The sequence below is a fragment of the Melozone crissalis genome, unplaced genomic scaffold (assembly GCF_028551555.1).
Source record: "Melozone crissalis strain CALT ecotype California unplaced genomic scaffold, PUWL_Pcris_2 ptg000068l_1, whole genome shotgun sequence".
Taxonomy (NCBI): Eukaryota; Metazoa; Chordata; class Aves; order Passeriformes; family Passerellidae; genus Melozone; species Melozone crissalis.
The window spans coordinates 7277427-7290692 of record NW_026535846.1 but is presented as its reverse complement, the minus strand read 5'-3'; the positions used below and the strand labels follow the sequence as shown (position 1 = coordinate 7290692).

The following is a 13266-nucleotide window of genomic DNA, read 5'->3' as shown; positions in this document are numbered from 1 at the left end:
TGACCGTGCTCATGCTCGAGGGGCCCCCTGTACCTCCAGGGTAATCTGTGGGTGCTGGCAGCTGGTGGAGTCACTTGCCTACCTGTGCAGGGATGCGCCCGGTCTGATTTGGCTCCCAGAGGCTGTGCAGTCTGGTTGTCTTGCTGTGCTGGATAACAACCGGTTTGGCATTTGTGGTGGACACCAGTTACCCACCAAGCTGCTCTAGCACTCCCTTCCTCAGCAGATAGGGCAGGGAGAAAGTAAGATGGAAAAGAACTTGTGGGTCAAGATAAAGGCAGATTAATAAAGCTAAAGCTGCATGCAGAAGCTAAGGAAAGCAAAGGATTTATTCCCTACTTCCCATCAGCAGGTGATGTCCAGCTGCTTTCGGGGAAGTAGGGCTTAAGCACTCATAGTGGTTACTCTGAAAGACAGTTGCCTTCTTGTGCCTCTACAGCAATTATATTGGCAGCCTTCTTGGGATTTCCTCCTCTTAACAGCTCTCTTCCCTCTCACATCTCATATATGGGCTTTCTGCTTAAAGCTGGGTTCACCATCCCACTGCCTCTTGTCCTCCCCTGCTCAGGCAAGAGGAAACAGAGTACAGCACATGCATCTGGGGCTCACTCTCCCTCTGAGCAGGGCAGGAGGGGACTGACTTCTTGGGGTGTCCCTGGCAGCCAAGCACTGGCTTATATGCATAAGGAAGGACAGATATTTCATCAAAGTTCTAGAGCTAATAAGGTGTTTTCATATCTGGATAATACATTGCTGCCAAGCTGCCAGAATGACACTGGGACACTCTGAATCACCTTCTTCCACACAGCATGTGTGCACTGAACACCCTCTGGATTTCTGAAGACATCATCATTGTCTAGATCACTGTAGATGACCTCCAGCATTACTAAATTCTCTCAGGTGCTGGATGCCTTCACCTGTGCTGGTGCACTTTCCTGAGTAGTTCACAAGGTCTTCCCTGGATAGATATCTTGCCCTCACACTTGAGAGGAGCTACCTGCAGAGACTGTAAATTGCTGCCACAAACCCCCAGTTGTTAATTAGTAGTTTTAAACGGCTCATGTAAGGGTGAACAGGGACCTCTTGAGCCTGCACAACAAAGCCACCCACATCAGTCCTGGGTAAGAAGAGGGAGATGTATTCCCTGATCCTCTCCACAAGGCAGCTCCCCCAGCAGAGCAAGGCCATCAGTGCCACAGCAAAACACAGAGCCATGGTTTGTGCTAACATGTTCCCAAAGCCCAGCAAAGTAAAGAGATAAGAAGTGCAGCCAACAAATACTGTGGCCCAACAGGAGCTGCCTACTTAGTAACTACTATGGCTAAAGCACACTCAGCACAAATTAAGGAATGGACTTATCTGGGCATGACCTTGTGCTGGTGGGAGCCTGCTGAGAGCAGCACTGCCCTGGCCCCACGGCCAGGAGGGGACCTCACCTGTGGGTCCTGAGCACCAGGGGATTTGTCTGGAGATGGGGACATGGCCCAGGAGCCATGTGCTGGGTGAGCAGCACCAGGGGGTTGCACTGGGGCAGGGACTCTGCAGGGCACTGGGCTCCTTCAGCATGAGAGGTTTTACTCCCCTGGCTCGGCTGCCTCCCTGCCGAGAGGGGCTGCAGCACACGTGTGGCTGCTTGGCTCTCACTGCCAGCTCTGGGAGTTAGGGTGAACAACGGGAAGCTGGTGCCAAGGTAAGGAGCCCTGATCCAGCTTGGACCCCCTGCCAGCCCGTGGTCACACAATGCTGCCAGCTCATGTCTCGATTAATTCCTCACACGTCCCGTGCTGCAGCTGGGGCTTGGGCCTCTGCTTTTGTTCCAGCCCCGGTGCACGGCTCTGCAGCTGCTTCTCCAAGGCATGTACCCAGCAGCAGCTCCAGCCCCTGGCATCTACTCTGAAACAATTTCCAGCACAGGAACCCCTTGAGCAGTCCTGCCTTGGCCACCCCCATTTGCCCTGAGCAAGTTGTCAGGTATCCCATCATCCATTTATCTCCCCAGGAAGGAGCTCCATAGGTGGAGCAAAGGTGGGGAAGAGGCATCATTCACCCCCTCTACCCTACACAGCTCAACCTGCCCTAAAAAAGTGACCTGTCTTGTTTTTGTGAGCCGGTCTGAGGCAGCAGGGAGGGGGACATGCCTGGGCTGCAGATCAGCCTCAGACACAACACTGCAGGCAGGGGCTTGTCCCAGCTTCAGTAGAACCGCAGGCCTGGCACTGGCTGAGCCACGCACCACTGCCCTCACCTCCCCGCCCATCCCCTGCTCTTCCCAAGAACCCCTTGGCTGGTTTTTAGGGACATGTTAGATGACAGGGTGGCAGAGCAGGTATCACCATAGGAGGCAGCAGCAGACATAGTTCTACCCCGATGTAGGTTCACAGACAGGGTGGGCCTTTGGCAAACAGCACAAGGCATCTGTTGCAACATGCAAAGGTGCTGCCCATGGCTCCGGAGCTGGTTCCTGGAAAACTACAGAGGAATCTGCCAGGCTGGGCAGGGGGGAGTTCAGCCTGTGCTGCCACGGACTCTGCTCTGGGACCCACAGGAAAGACACAGGGCAGCAGGGGCAGAGGAGGGGAACAGGGGTATCCTGGCTGTCGTTTGGCAAGGAAAGTGCCTGGACAAAGGGATGGAGAGAAGCTGCTCCTGCTGTGGCTCTGGAGGTGCCTCTGCCCTGCTGGAGGTGATTCTGGGGAGAGTGCACACGGATCATATTCCCAAGCTGACCCTCGGTTTGTACCCTGCACCCCACCCACGTGCTGAGCTTGTACCTGCACCATGCTGTGCCCAGCCTGGATCCAAGTTCCCCCTGGGCAGCAGGAGAATCCCATGCAGGTTTGGGGCTGTGGAACCACAGGAATGCCACCAGCACTGTGTGCCTGTGGGGCGCACAGGCTTTGACAGAGGACACTGATCTCTGCCCTGGCCAGACAGAGTGATGTGACATTCCTTACCCATCACGGAAAGGCTTTGATTTTGTTTTTCCACCCCTCACATCATGAAGGTGCATCTCAGCAGTCTCAGGCACCCCTGGCAAACTCCTGCCAGCTGTGCCATGACTTGGGCATTTGGTGCATCCCTGCTGCCATCGCTGCCATGGCTTTGAGCCCCCACTTTATTTCCCCCTCCACTTCCTGGGATGCCATACCCCAGCTGTTGCCTGTTGAGAGGAATAAATCACGGAGAAGGGGCTATGCATTGCGAACAGGGGAACAAAATGGCTTTTCATGCCATAATCCTTTGTAATAAAACACCAGAGGCGAGAAAGATGATAAACAATGTCTCCTGTGTGAGCCAGCTGCTTCCCAAAATAAAGCGCTCCTCTGCTCCGTCAGCTGCCCGGCTCGGGCGCGAGTGCGGGCGGTGCCGCAGCGGCCGGAGCGGCGTTCCCGCAGGAGCACATGCTGCCGCAGCCCGGCACGGCCCCTCCGGCCGCGGGAATCTGCAGAATGCGGCCGGGGGGGCCGGCAGCGAGCACCGAGCTCCGGCCGCGGGCAGGAGCGGGCTGGCAGCCCCCGAAGGGCTCGGCAGCCCCGGCGCCAGCAGCGCCTGTCGCCCGGCCGAGGCAGGCAGCCCGGCTGTTCCCACCTGCGCCTCGGGCCGCCCCAGCCCCGGCACATGCGGGACAGCGCGGGCTGGTGACCCCCGGCTTTGTGCAGAGCCAGAGGCTGGCAGCAGCCTGGCCCTGAGCAGGAAGCTCTGCGTGCTCCCGGTTCATCACTGCTCATGCTGAGCCCTCCGTGGCAGGGGATGAGTAAGCTCCTGCTGGTAAACCTGACCTCCAGGGCATTATTTCAAGAGCAGCAATAACATCTGCACTGCCGGGGAAGGTGTTGGGTTGTGCTGAGTGCGTGCAGCCCACAGGCCAGTTTGCCAGCACAGGTGTCCAAGGGTTTCTGGCTTGCTGTGTGGGTGCCTTTGTGGGTGCAAAGGGGCAGTGGCTTTCCCTCCCCATGGCCACGGGAGTTCTTCAGCACAGTGCTCCTCCCCACCACAGGATGGGGACAGCTTGTCTGTCCATCCTTCCCATGTCACCAAGTGCCCCATCACGCACAGCTCTCGCACACCATGGTAGCCTACTCGCAACTCCTTTGCCAAAGGACTGTGGTCACTAGCCCACACAACACTTTCATTTCCCCACTATTGCTCCCTCTCTTCTGCCTTCCTCTTTTACAGCCATGTGCTTTCCTCTTTAGCTATCCCCATGAACAGATCCTCCCCAAGCAGTCCCAGCAGAGGTTTCCCTGGCAGCTCATGCTTGCTGCCCCTTGTTCCCCTCTCAACCTCAGCTGCCATGGGGTGGTTTGAGCTCTGTGCTTGGCAACGTGTCTGTGCAGGCAGCAGAGACCTGGCAGGAAAAGGCCAACCCAAGTGACACAGAGGTGGTGACACGTTTTCTCCAGGGATGTAGGGAACAGGGAGGTGGGGATGGGCAGGATCCACCCCTCGGGGAGCTGCAGCATTCACCTGTCTGTGCAGACTGGCTTCACCTTATCCTGTTTGCTCTGGTGCCAAACACATATCTTAAAGGAGGTTTGCTCGGCCCATTTGCAGTTCAAGTTGAGGTTGGCAATTTCCTGCCATCCAGGAGCTGCCTTAGGCTTTGATTACTGACTGATCTTGGCTCTCACCACTTTCTGCTGCAGTTCTGGGAACTGCCAGACGGTGAGTGACAAAAGGAAAAACCCTGGCTGCCAGAGTGGAAGAGCCTCCCTTGCCCTGGGTGAGTTGTGCCACAAACCAGTGTGGTGCTGTGGGACATGAGGAAGGTGCCACAGACTGGCAGGGAGCTGTGGGGCACAGGGCAGCCCAGTACAGGGCAATGCACTGGCTGACTCAGGCACCTCCTGCCAGAGATGGGGCTGTCATCCTCCACATGTGTGTGTTGGGCCAAATCCTCTCCCGTTGGAGTCAGAGAGGATGGAGCAGTGGCAAGGACAGACACCCAGCCACAAGCCCTGATCTGAATTCACCTCATGCTGCTGGTCACCAGGTATTTGCCCAAATCCCTCCTGATGGTGACTCAGCCTTCTCCTCCCTCCTCTGCAGTGAGGCCACGGCTCACTCACATCTCATGGAGCGTGGGAGGAAACCGCCCCAAAGCAGCAGGATGGGCCCCAGATGGGAGAGAGGCATGGATTATATTCTCCTGGCATTGCCAAGAGGGGCTGACACGAGGAACTCACCTGGTGCCAGCAAGGGAAGGGTCACAGAGCCCTGCCAGGAAGGCCCAGCTCCTGGAATGTCACCCTCTGTGTGTGGGTGCCTGCTGGGGCAGTCCATGCTGCTCAAGCCACCACATTTCTAGGGGACATCAGTCTGGCAGGTGTCCTGGCCTCCCACAGCCCTGGCAGTGGTGGCCCATGTGTGCCAGGGTGAAAAGGTGAAGGTCTGGGATAGGGAGGGGAAGTGCTGATGTAAAAGGCTTTTCTGTAATGGTTCTCCCCTTCCTGGCTCACGCTTTGCTGGCAACAGGGACATTTTGGATACTGGTTAGAAAAATAGGTAACTCTTTACCCTCAGTCTTGAGGACAGGGCATCTGGGCAATGTATTCTGTGCACCATTCTGGCAGGGGTGTGGTTGGGAAAAGTGCCTGGACTGCCCTCACTTCAGAGGACCACAGGACATTGGCCATAAGACACACAGGGATGTGTTTGCTGGGGAGCTGCTCCCAGGTCCAGCTATGTCCCTGGGCCCAGGCTGGGGTGACTTCCTTGGGGCACAGCCCCATGTCTGAATCTGTATTGCTACATGCTGGGGATGGCTGCAATGAAAAAGCAACCCAAACACAGATGCATCAACACCTCTATGGCTCCCCAGGATGCAGGGGGTGCCATGGCCACTTCCACAGACTCGGGGTCAATGCTGCCAGCTCCTGGCACCAGCCACCCTGCCACATGCAGCAACCCACAGCCCTGGCCCTGGCTGCCAAACCAGCTGGCTCTGTGGGACGGGGGTGCCCAGCACCCCTGGCAGGCTCTGCTGCCTGTGTGCCCAGCACAGGCTGAGGGGGAAGTTATTGTAAGCACAGCAGTGCCAGGGAGGGGACACTCCTGCCGTGGCCTTGCAGACGAGTGCAAGGCCACGGCAGGAGTGTCCCCATGTGACTCAGGGAGAGATAAGTGCCCTGGTGCTTTTCCATGCCCGCAGAGGGGCCCGTTGCAGCATGTCACAGGGAGAGGCACGGGGCGGCGTCAGAGCAGCCAAGGTGCTCTGGGCACCCAGAGACCTCCCTATCCCCAAAAGCAGAACTGAGCAGGGGACATCAGCCCTGACACTTTGTGTTTCTGTCCCAAAAGCTTTACTTGGTTCAACTCAGCCTCTGGCTCTCAGGGATGGGGTAAGGGTTCAGGCTGGCTTTACCTGCCTGCCTCTGCTCCATTAGCAAAACCACCCCTGAGCAGGGACACATTGTCACCCTGACAAACCACCCTGGCTGTTGGCACTGGGAAAACATTCCCATGTCCAGGATAGGGGTCTGTTCTGGGGACATCAGGGTGCTGAAGGGGCACCACCATCCTTCCTAGTGCTCAGCCCAACAGAGCAGCAGCCCCAGCTGGGCCTCTGCATTGCTGGCCTCTGCCCTCACCCCATGGAAAACCCCACACGCTGCCCTGACAGCGCACAAACACCAAACTCTTACCTGCAGCTCTTTCAATTCTGCTTTTTAAGGGGTGGAGGCAGTGGCAACCACAGAGGCAGTGTTATTTGCAGTCCTAGGCAGGCAGTGTGGGTGGAGGCACATAGATAGGCACCGTGTCCAGACAGGCACAACAGCCCCGTGTTTGTCCACAGCTGACCAGGCTCGTGAGGAACACTGACCAACGCTGTCAGCTGGCAAGTTTTGGCTAGTCTGCCTCCACTCCTCTGTAAGTGGGCTGGTGTGTTCAGTGACTCTGCAGCCACGTAGAGGTGAGGAAGCCCTGGCAGTAGCCAGGAAGCCTCAGCATAAACCTGGAGGCACTGTCAGAGCTCACCCACACTGTGCTGGCAGCCAACTGCAGGGCCCAGGGATCTCCACACCTGCAAGGCAGGGCTGGGATCAGCCCACAGTACCCAAGGGATTTACTGCATTCAAACCCAACCCTACAGGGCTGCAAAAACCACCTGCAGTCAAGGGTAGGGGTGGAGGTTAGCTCAAGGGGAACAGAAGGGCAGTGCCATGCAGTGATGGGAGAATGGTGCTCCAAGATTTGGGTGGGCAGAGCTGGCCTGGCCACCACACCAGCAGGACCCAGGCTAGAATCACCACTGCCAGCATCCCCAGCCCTGCTGACAAGGCACCAGCCCAGCTCCACAAGGTTTTAGGCAGGGGACACCAAGTTTTCCAAGGCAGAAGGCTCAGCCCTCACATGGGCAGCCTTGTTAGCCTCTGCTTTTAGATGGACCAAGAAACCACAATGGTGGTGGAGCACAGTGGCCATAATTATGCCAGCAACACTCCCAGTTCCCCAGGAACAGATCCCCAAACACCAAGCTGGATTCACCCTGCAGGGAACCATCCCACATCGCCCTCTGAGCAACACTGAACCCCCAGCACTGCTGCAGCACCAGGCACACCACCCCACCCTCCACAGGGCAAGCCATGCTACAGCCAGAACCTTTATCAGAAAAGAAGCCAGGAGCCATAGGTAGATCATTACAATTTTTTATTTTATAATAAACTTCTCATTTTTCCCCCAAGGAAGACAAAAAACTGTGAGTGAGGCTACAGAACACTGTCAGTGAAGAATATGCAAGACAGACCCAGGCTGGAGGTGAGGCCAGAAAGGTTCCCCACTCCAGCAGGCAGAAGGGGTCCATGCCCAGAAGCCTCCACAGCCCTTGCTCATCTCCCCACTGCATCAGAGCAAGATCAGTGCTGTCACAGGAGGCAGCTGAAGCAGCAGAGATGGCATCAGGTCAGGCTACTGATGGACTGAGAGGACCACGCTTTGTCCCCCCACCTGCCAAAGCTGCCAGCAAAGTGGGACAGTGTGTTAGGTGATACAGCTGTTTTCTATACATGTATGTGATGTAAATTTAAAAAAACCCACATGATTCATTTCAAAGCAAAATAATTGAGTAGTCGCTCTTCCTGCCAGGCAATCTCTCCCTAGGAAGACTTCACACATTCCTTCTCCTGCTCAATAGCTGCAAGAGAATAGAGGCCCATTAGTCTCTAGTGACTTTTTTTGGGTGAAAGCACGAACTGGAGAAGGTTTCAGAGGATTCACTCAGGCCCTGGTGGCCAGTTTTGTGGTTTGATCCCAAGTGGGGTGGTTGAACAGTCAAGTCAGAAGATGACAAGCCACACGTGTGCGTGGCAGCATGTCGGGCACCTGTCTGCGTCTGTCCGCAGCAAAGCAATGCCCCGAGGGATCAGTTTGGTACCACAGCCCTCCCCGAGTGGCCGTGCCCGCTGCCCCGGGCTGCGCACACCTCTGCCCGCGGCTTTCCCCGGGCCGGAGCCCCGCCGCCCCGAGCCGCCCCTGTCCCCCGGCGGTGAGAGCGGCCCCGAGGGCTCTGCCCCGCCGCTCGCGCCTCCCGCCCCGCCAGCCCCGCACTCACTCTCCTTGGAGGGCAGCGTGTTCTTCTCCTCCGTGTTGGTTTTCTTCAGCTTCTTCTTGTCGAATTTCTCCACCTCCGACAGGTCTGGTTTGTCGCACATTTTGCCTGCGAGACCCCCGCCGCAGTCAGCCGAGGATGGGGACGGGCAGACAAAGGCGGCCCCGGCCCCCCCCGGCCCCCGCCGCGGACAATAGCGCAGGGCGGGGCGCGCCGCCGCCCCGGGCACCGCGCCGCTCGCCGGGCCCGGGCAGCCGAGCGGGGCGGCCCCCGGTGCCCGCACACGCCGGGGAGCCCTCCCCGCAGAAGGCAGCCATGGTCCCCGGGACCCGCCGCGCCCCCAACCCCCGCCCCGGTGCGCCTCGGCGAGTCCCTGCTGGCAGCAGCGCTGCGCGGAGCCCCGCCTGCGCGGCCCGGCCCGTACCTGCGGCGCTGTACGGCGCGGTTGCAGCGGATGCGATGTGCGGTTGGTGCCGGTGCCGAGCTCGATCCCGCTCCGTGCACGTCCAGGTGAGTCTGGAGCGCGCGCCGCGCGGGGCGGAGCCTTTTATACCCCGGCCGCCGCCCAGCCCGCGCGCCCATTGGCTGCCCGCCCGCCGGGAAGCGCGTGGCCCGCCAGGGGGCGGCCGCTCCCGCCGTGCCGCGCGACGGGGGCGCGAGCGGGACCGAGCGTGAGGGGCCTGAGGGACACGGGCGGGGACAGCGAGAGAAGAGACACCGAGTGAGGGATCGCGGGGGACAGGGGCCACGCACCCTCACAGCACACACGGACAGGCGGCACACAGCCCCCCACACGCGCGGACACAGCTCCTGCTGCCTCCACACATGGGCATGGCTCCCACTGCCACTCCTGTGCGCACACGGGCCTGGGTGCCAGGTGTGAGGGGCAGCAGGCTGGTCCCTTTGTGACCAGATGGCTCCACAGCCACTGTCCCACCCTCAACCCCCCTCACCAGAAGCAGGTGCCCCACAGCAAGGGAGGCAGCTGTGGCCCATGTGTGTGTCCACGGATGCTCCCACTGCTGAAGCAGAACTAGAGTAAAACAAGGCTTGGGCTAAAGCCAGCACCCTATTCTGTGAGAGATGCTTGGCCACTGCCCAGCTCACGTCTACACTGGCCACAGCACTTCCTGGGGAGGGCTGGTCACTGAAGAAGCTGCATGGGTGGACAAGAAGCTGACCATACTCACAAGCTCTTGCTTGGCTGCAGCAAGGCTGGGGAGCAGCCCAAACTGCACATGGGCTGGTGTGCAAGTGGAAGAAACACCTTTGGTGGTAAAAAGCCAAGGGGTGTGCAGACAGCCCATCTGATCCCAGTAGGAAGGACAGTGGCAGTCTGGGGGGCACTTGCATGCTGGCCACCAGGATAGAGAGGGGGTGGAGGGCCAGGAAGGTCCTGTAGCTGCTGAAGAGAATGAGAGGAAGGGGAAGAGGCAAAAGAAAAAGTATCGTAACTGCAGATGAGGCTTGCAAAACCTTTCTGCAGAGATCTTGGTGCCATGGCGAACAGGAACCTGTTACTGAACACCAAGGGATAGCAGCTGTGCTGCAGCAGCTCTCACCTCCACCTCCTCCTGGCCTGCCAACCTCTGGGTTTTGCTCAGGGCTTATTGGAGATTTTGCAGAGAAAATCCCCAGCAATCCGGAGGGAACACTTGCTTTGTGTTCTTTAGCAAGACCGACTGCCTTCTTGGCAGCAGGGAGCGGTGCTATCCAGCGACAGCAGGTCACGGCCGGAGGTGGCCCTGAGCCGCAAACCCCGAGGCACCTTCTCACTCCTGCCACAATGTGGGCTCTGAACTCAAGAAGCACCAAGAGCTGGCAAACGCTGAAAAGGCAAAGGCCAAGATCTAAGGCCAGGTTGCTCCGCCAAGAGGAGTCTGGATGAGAAGCAGCCTCCCATTCCTGTGCTGGGGGGAGGGAGAGGCTGCAGGCACAGCTCCAGGCCAGGCTGCTCTGATTTGGTGGTGCAGCCCCTGGCAGGGCCAGGTTTGGAGCTGCAATCCCAGGCAGGACTGCCTTCATGAGCATCCTTCAAACCCACCCTGCAGAGCCTGCATCACACAGCCCAGCCCCAGTGAGAAAAGGCTCATCTTTCCTGCACAGCCAGCGAGAGCCAAAACATCCATTCAGTTTCAAAATGAACGCAGGCAATCCATTTTGCCTTCATGCAAATAGTCAGACGAGTGTTTTACCATGTGTTTACTCTCTGGCTGTGCTCACCTTCCCCTCAGCTTCCCCCTTTGCTTGCCTGCTCTCCACATGCTTCTCCTTTGTGGATGCTGCAGTCTGACGTAGCTTTTGTCCCTGGCAGGCAGCGAGTGCAAACGAACCTGAACCCCACCCTGCCTGTGCACAGCCCCTCACCAGCAGCAGCTGCACCCAAAAACCTGCTCACCATTCCCCTCAGCACATCAGCTGCACCCAGCACTGGCGAGGCACAGCCCCTGGACAATGTGCTACATCTCCCGATGCTGCAGCACTTTGGAAGCCCCGGGTCTTTGTCTGGGCACAAAGCCACCACGGTGGCCACGCAGGCAGGGGAAGGGGAGCTCCCCCTTCCTCAAGCCACACAGGCACCTCCACCGTACAAACCTCAGCCAGAGCAGCTTTAAAGCCAAGCCTGAGCACTGCCAGCAGGGGAGAGGTGGGGCTGCTGCTGGGGAGCTGCTAAAACCCATCTTGCACAAAGAACAAGAAAGGAGCTTATATCCCAGCAAGAGCTTTTCCCCAGCAAATTAGCAAAGCCTCCCATAACAGCACAACCAGCTTCTTTCTTACGTCTTTTGGCATTTCTGCTTTCAATAATTTATAACAAAAGAACTGAGACATCAACAGATAGGGAGAAAGCAAAAACAGCCCTGACCTGAAATAGCACAGACCGACTGCCAGCCATTTTAGATGGGTTTTAAATCTCGCACAGAACAAGGCTGCCAGGCTGATAGAGCCTCCCCGAGAGCCATTTCCAGGAATACCTTATTCTCCTGTACTGGAAGGAGGCAGGTTTGCTCTGATCAGAGGTTTTTCCTCAGCCTCCTGACCCATCTGCCTGCAGGGCACCACCGTGACAGCTGCCAGGCTGAGCCACTCCACAGGGTGACAGCACTTTCTCCCATTTTCACCCCAGCCTCCTGCCACAACCCTTCACATCCATCAGGGCAGGAGCACACACAGGAAGGCAGCAGCAGTCTGGGGCTGTTGTGTCTTACAGGAGGGCTCATTCCTCCTGTGGATGTTGCTGCAGTTCACAAAAGGGCTTGCTAACACCATTTTCCCCTTGCCCAACAGCAGCAAGACAAGGTGCTGCTTTCTTTAGATCACAGGAACACTGGCTCCAGGAGACCTCCTTACATCACTAAGGCAGGAGGGAGGTGCCAGCAAATTATTTCGAGGTGTGTCTCATTGTGCTTTTAACAGTGGACACATCCTGCTACCTGCAGGGCACACCTGGCAAGCTCAGCTCCCACAGTGTGCATTAGTTTCAGATGGGTGGGTGAGGCTGATACAGGACTAGTGATTGATGTGTTCCTTGTTCTGGTGAATTAACAGCAGGCAGCAGACATGAGATAGCCACCAGCACCAATTCCAGCATCCTCACAGCTGCAGCCACACTCTGGCTGTGCCTGTGGCTGAGAGAGCTGATGGAGCCTTCCCCCCTGCTCCTCCTTCAACTTCATGAGCACAGCAAATGACTCAGTTGAGATCTTCTCCTGGGAAATAACTTGTTTTGTACAGGAGTAACTCAGACAGCTGTGAGGAAAGCCTAAGACACCCCACAGCTCACCTTCAGACTTTGGTGAAGTCTCCATCCCTTCTGATCTGAAGGCTTCAGAGCAGTGTAACTTTACACAGGTATGAGAACTCTCCCAAGGAGGTATCTCACATCCTTTGTAAGAGCTACAATGTCATACAGCACATTGAGTCTGGGCCCTCTCCCAACTCAAACCCCTGGTTTTATTAAAGTAATAAGAAAACATTATATACTAATAGCAATGGTCTCCTTTATAGAAATGGCTGTAAAACTCTGTTCTGCTTTTTTCAAAGGTGAAGGTGAAATCTGCTGCATAATCCTGAGAAGACCCACAGCACCCACCCTGCTATTTGGGGGGAAAAAAACCCCATTTTTTGCACTTATTCACTGGCCAGCACTGCAAGACATTTTAACAGATGGACAACTGTGATCCTCAGCAAATGCCTGTCTGAGGCCATGGTCATGTTCACTCTAGGTCTGGAGGTCTATTTGTAATGCCAAGGACCTTTCTCCAGACCTGCCATCTCATCCTTCTGACTTCCTACTTCCCCATCTGCAACACACAATGAGAAAGGACCAGGGTTTAGTCAGAACAAGTGCTCCTCAGGACATAATCCTACTGTCTCTGATCATCAGCTTTGTGCAAGACACTACAAATTCTTCATTTGTACTTGTTAAAATATTCAGGCTTCCCCTACCTGAACATGATGTGAACAAATCTGCTCAGATACATAATTGAACAGTACTAGAGAAGCTGCACTGCCACCTCTAACAATTAAGTCCAGGAAATCAAAGATGGACAAAAGGAATTACTCAGTGCTTGGTCCCATGCTTTTCCTTCCATGCAATGTGAGCAGAGCCAAGCTGAGCCTCACAGCTGGTCACAAGCACAAGGGTTAAACCAGATGACCTTCCAAGGTCTCTTCTACATAAAAGTACTTGATGATCTACCCTTAAAATGACCCAA

General features: G+C 56.7%; 1 protein-coding gene across 1 annotated transcript; it reads right to left on the bottom strand.

The window, feature by feature from the left end:
• Nucleotides 1-7633: 7633 nt before the first annotated feature.
• LOC128945609 (thymosin beta-15A homolog) lies at nt 7634-8668 on the bottom strand. Its single transcript, XM_054289355.1, has 2 exons — nt 8552-8668; nt 7634-8134 (listed from the first exon to the last, which is right to left on the bottom strand). The coding sequence occupies exons 1-2, from the start codon at nt 8649-8651 to the stop codon at nt 8097-8099; spliced, it is 138 nt and encodes a 45-aa protein (XP_054145330.1). The 5' UTR covers nt 8652-8668; the 3' UTR covers nt 7634-8096.
• Between the last annotated feature and the right edge of the window lie 4598 nt (nt 8669-13266).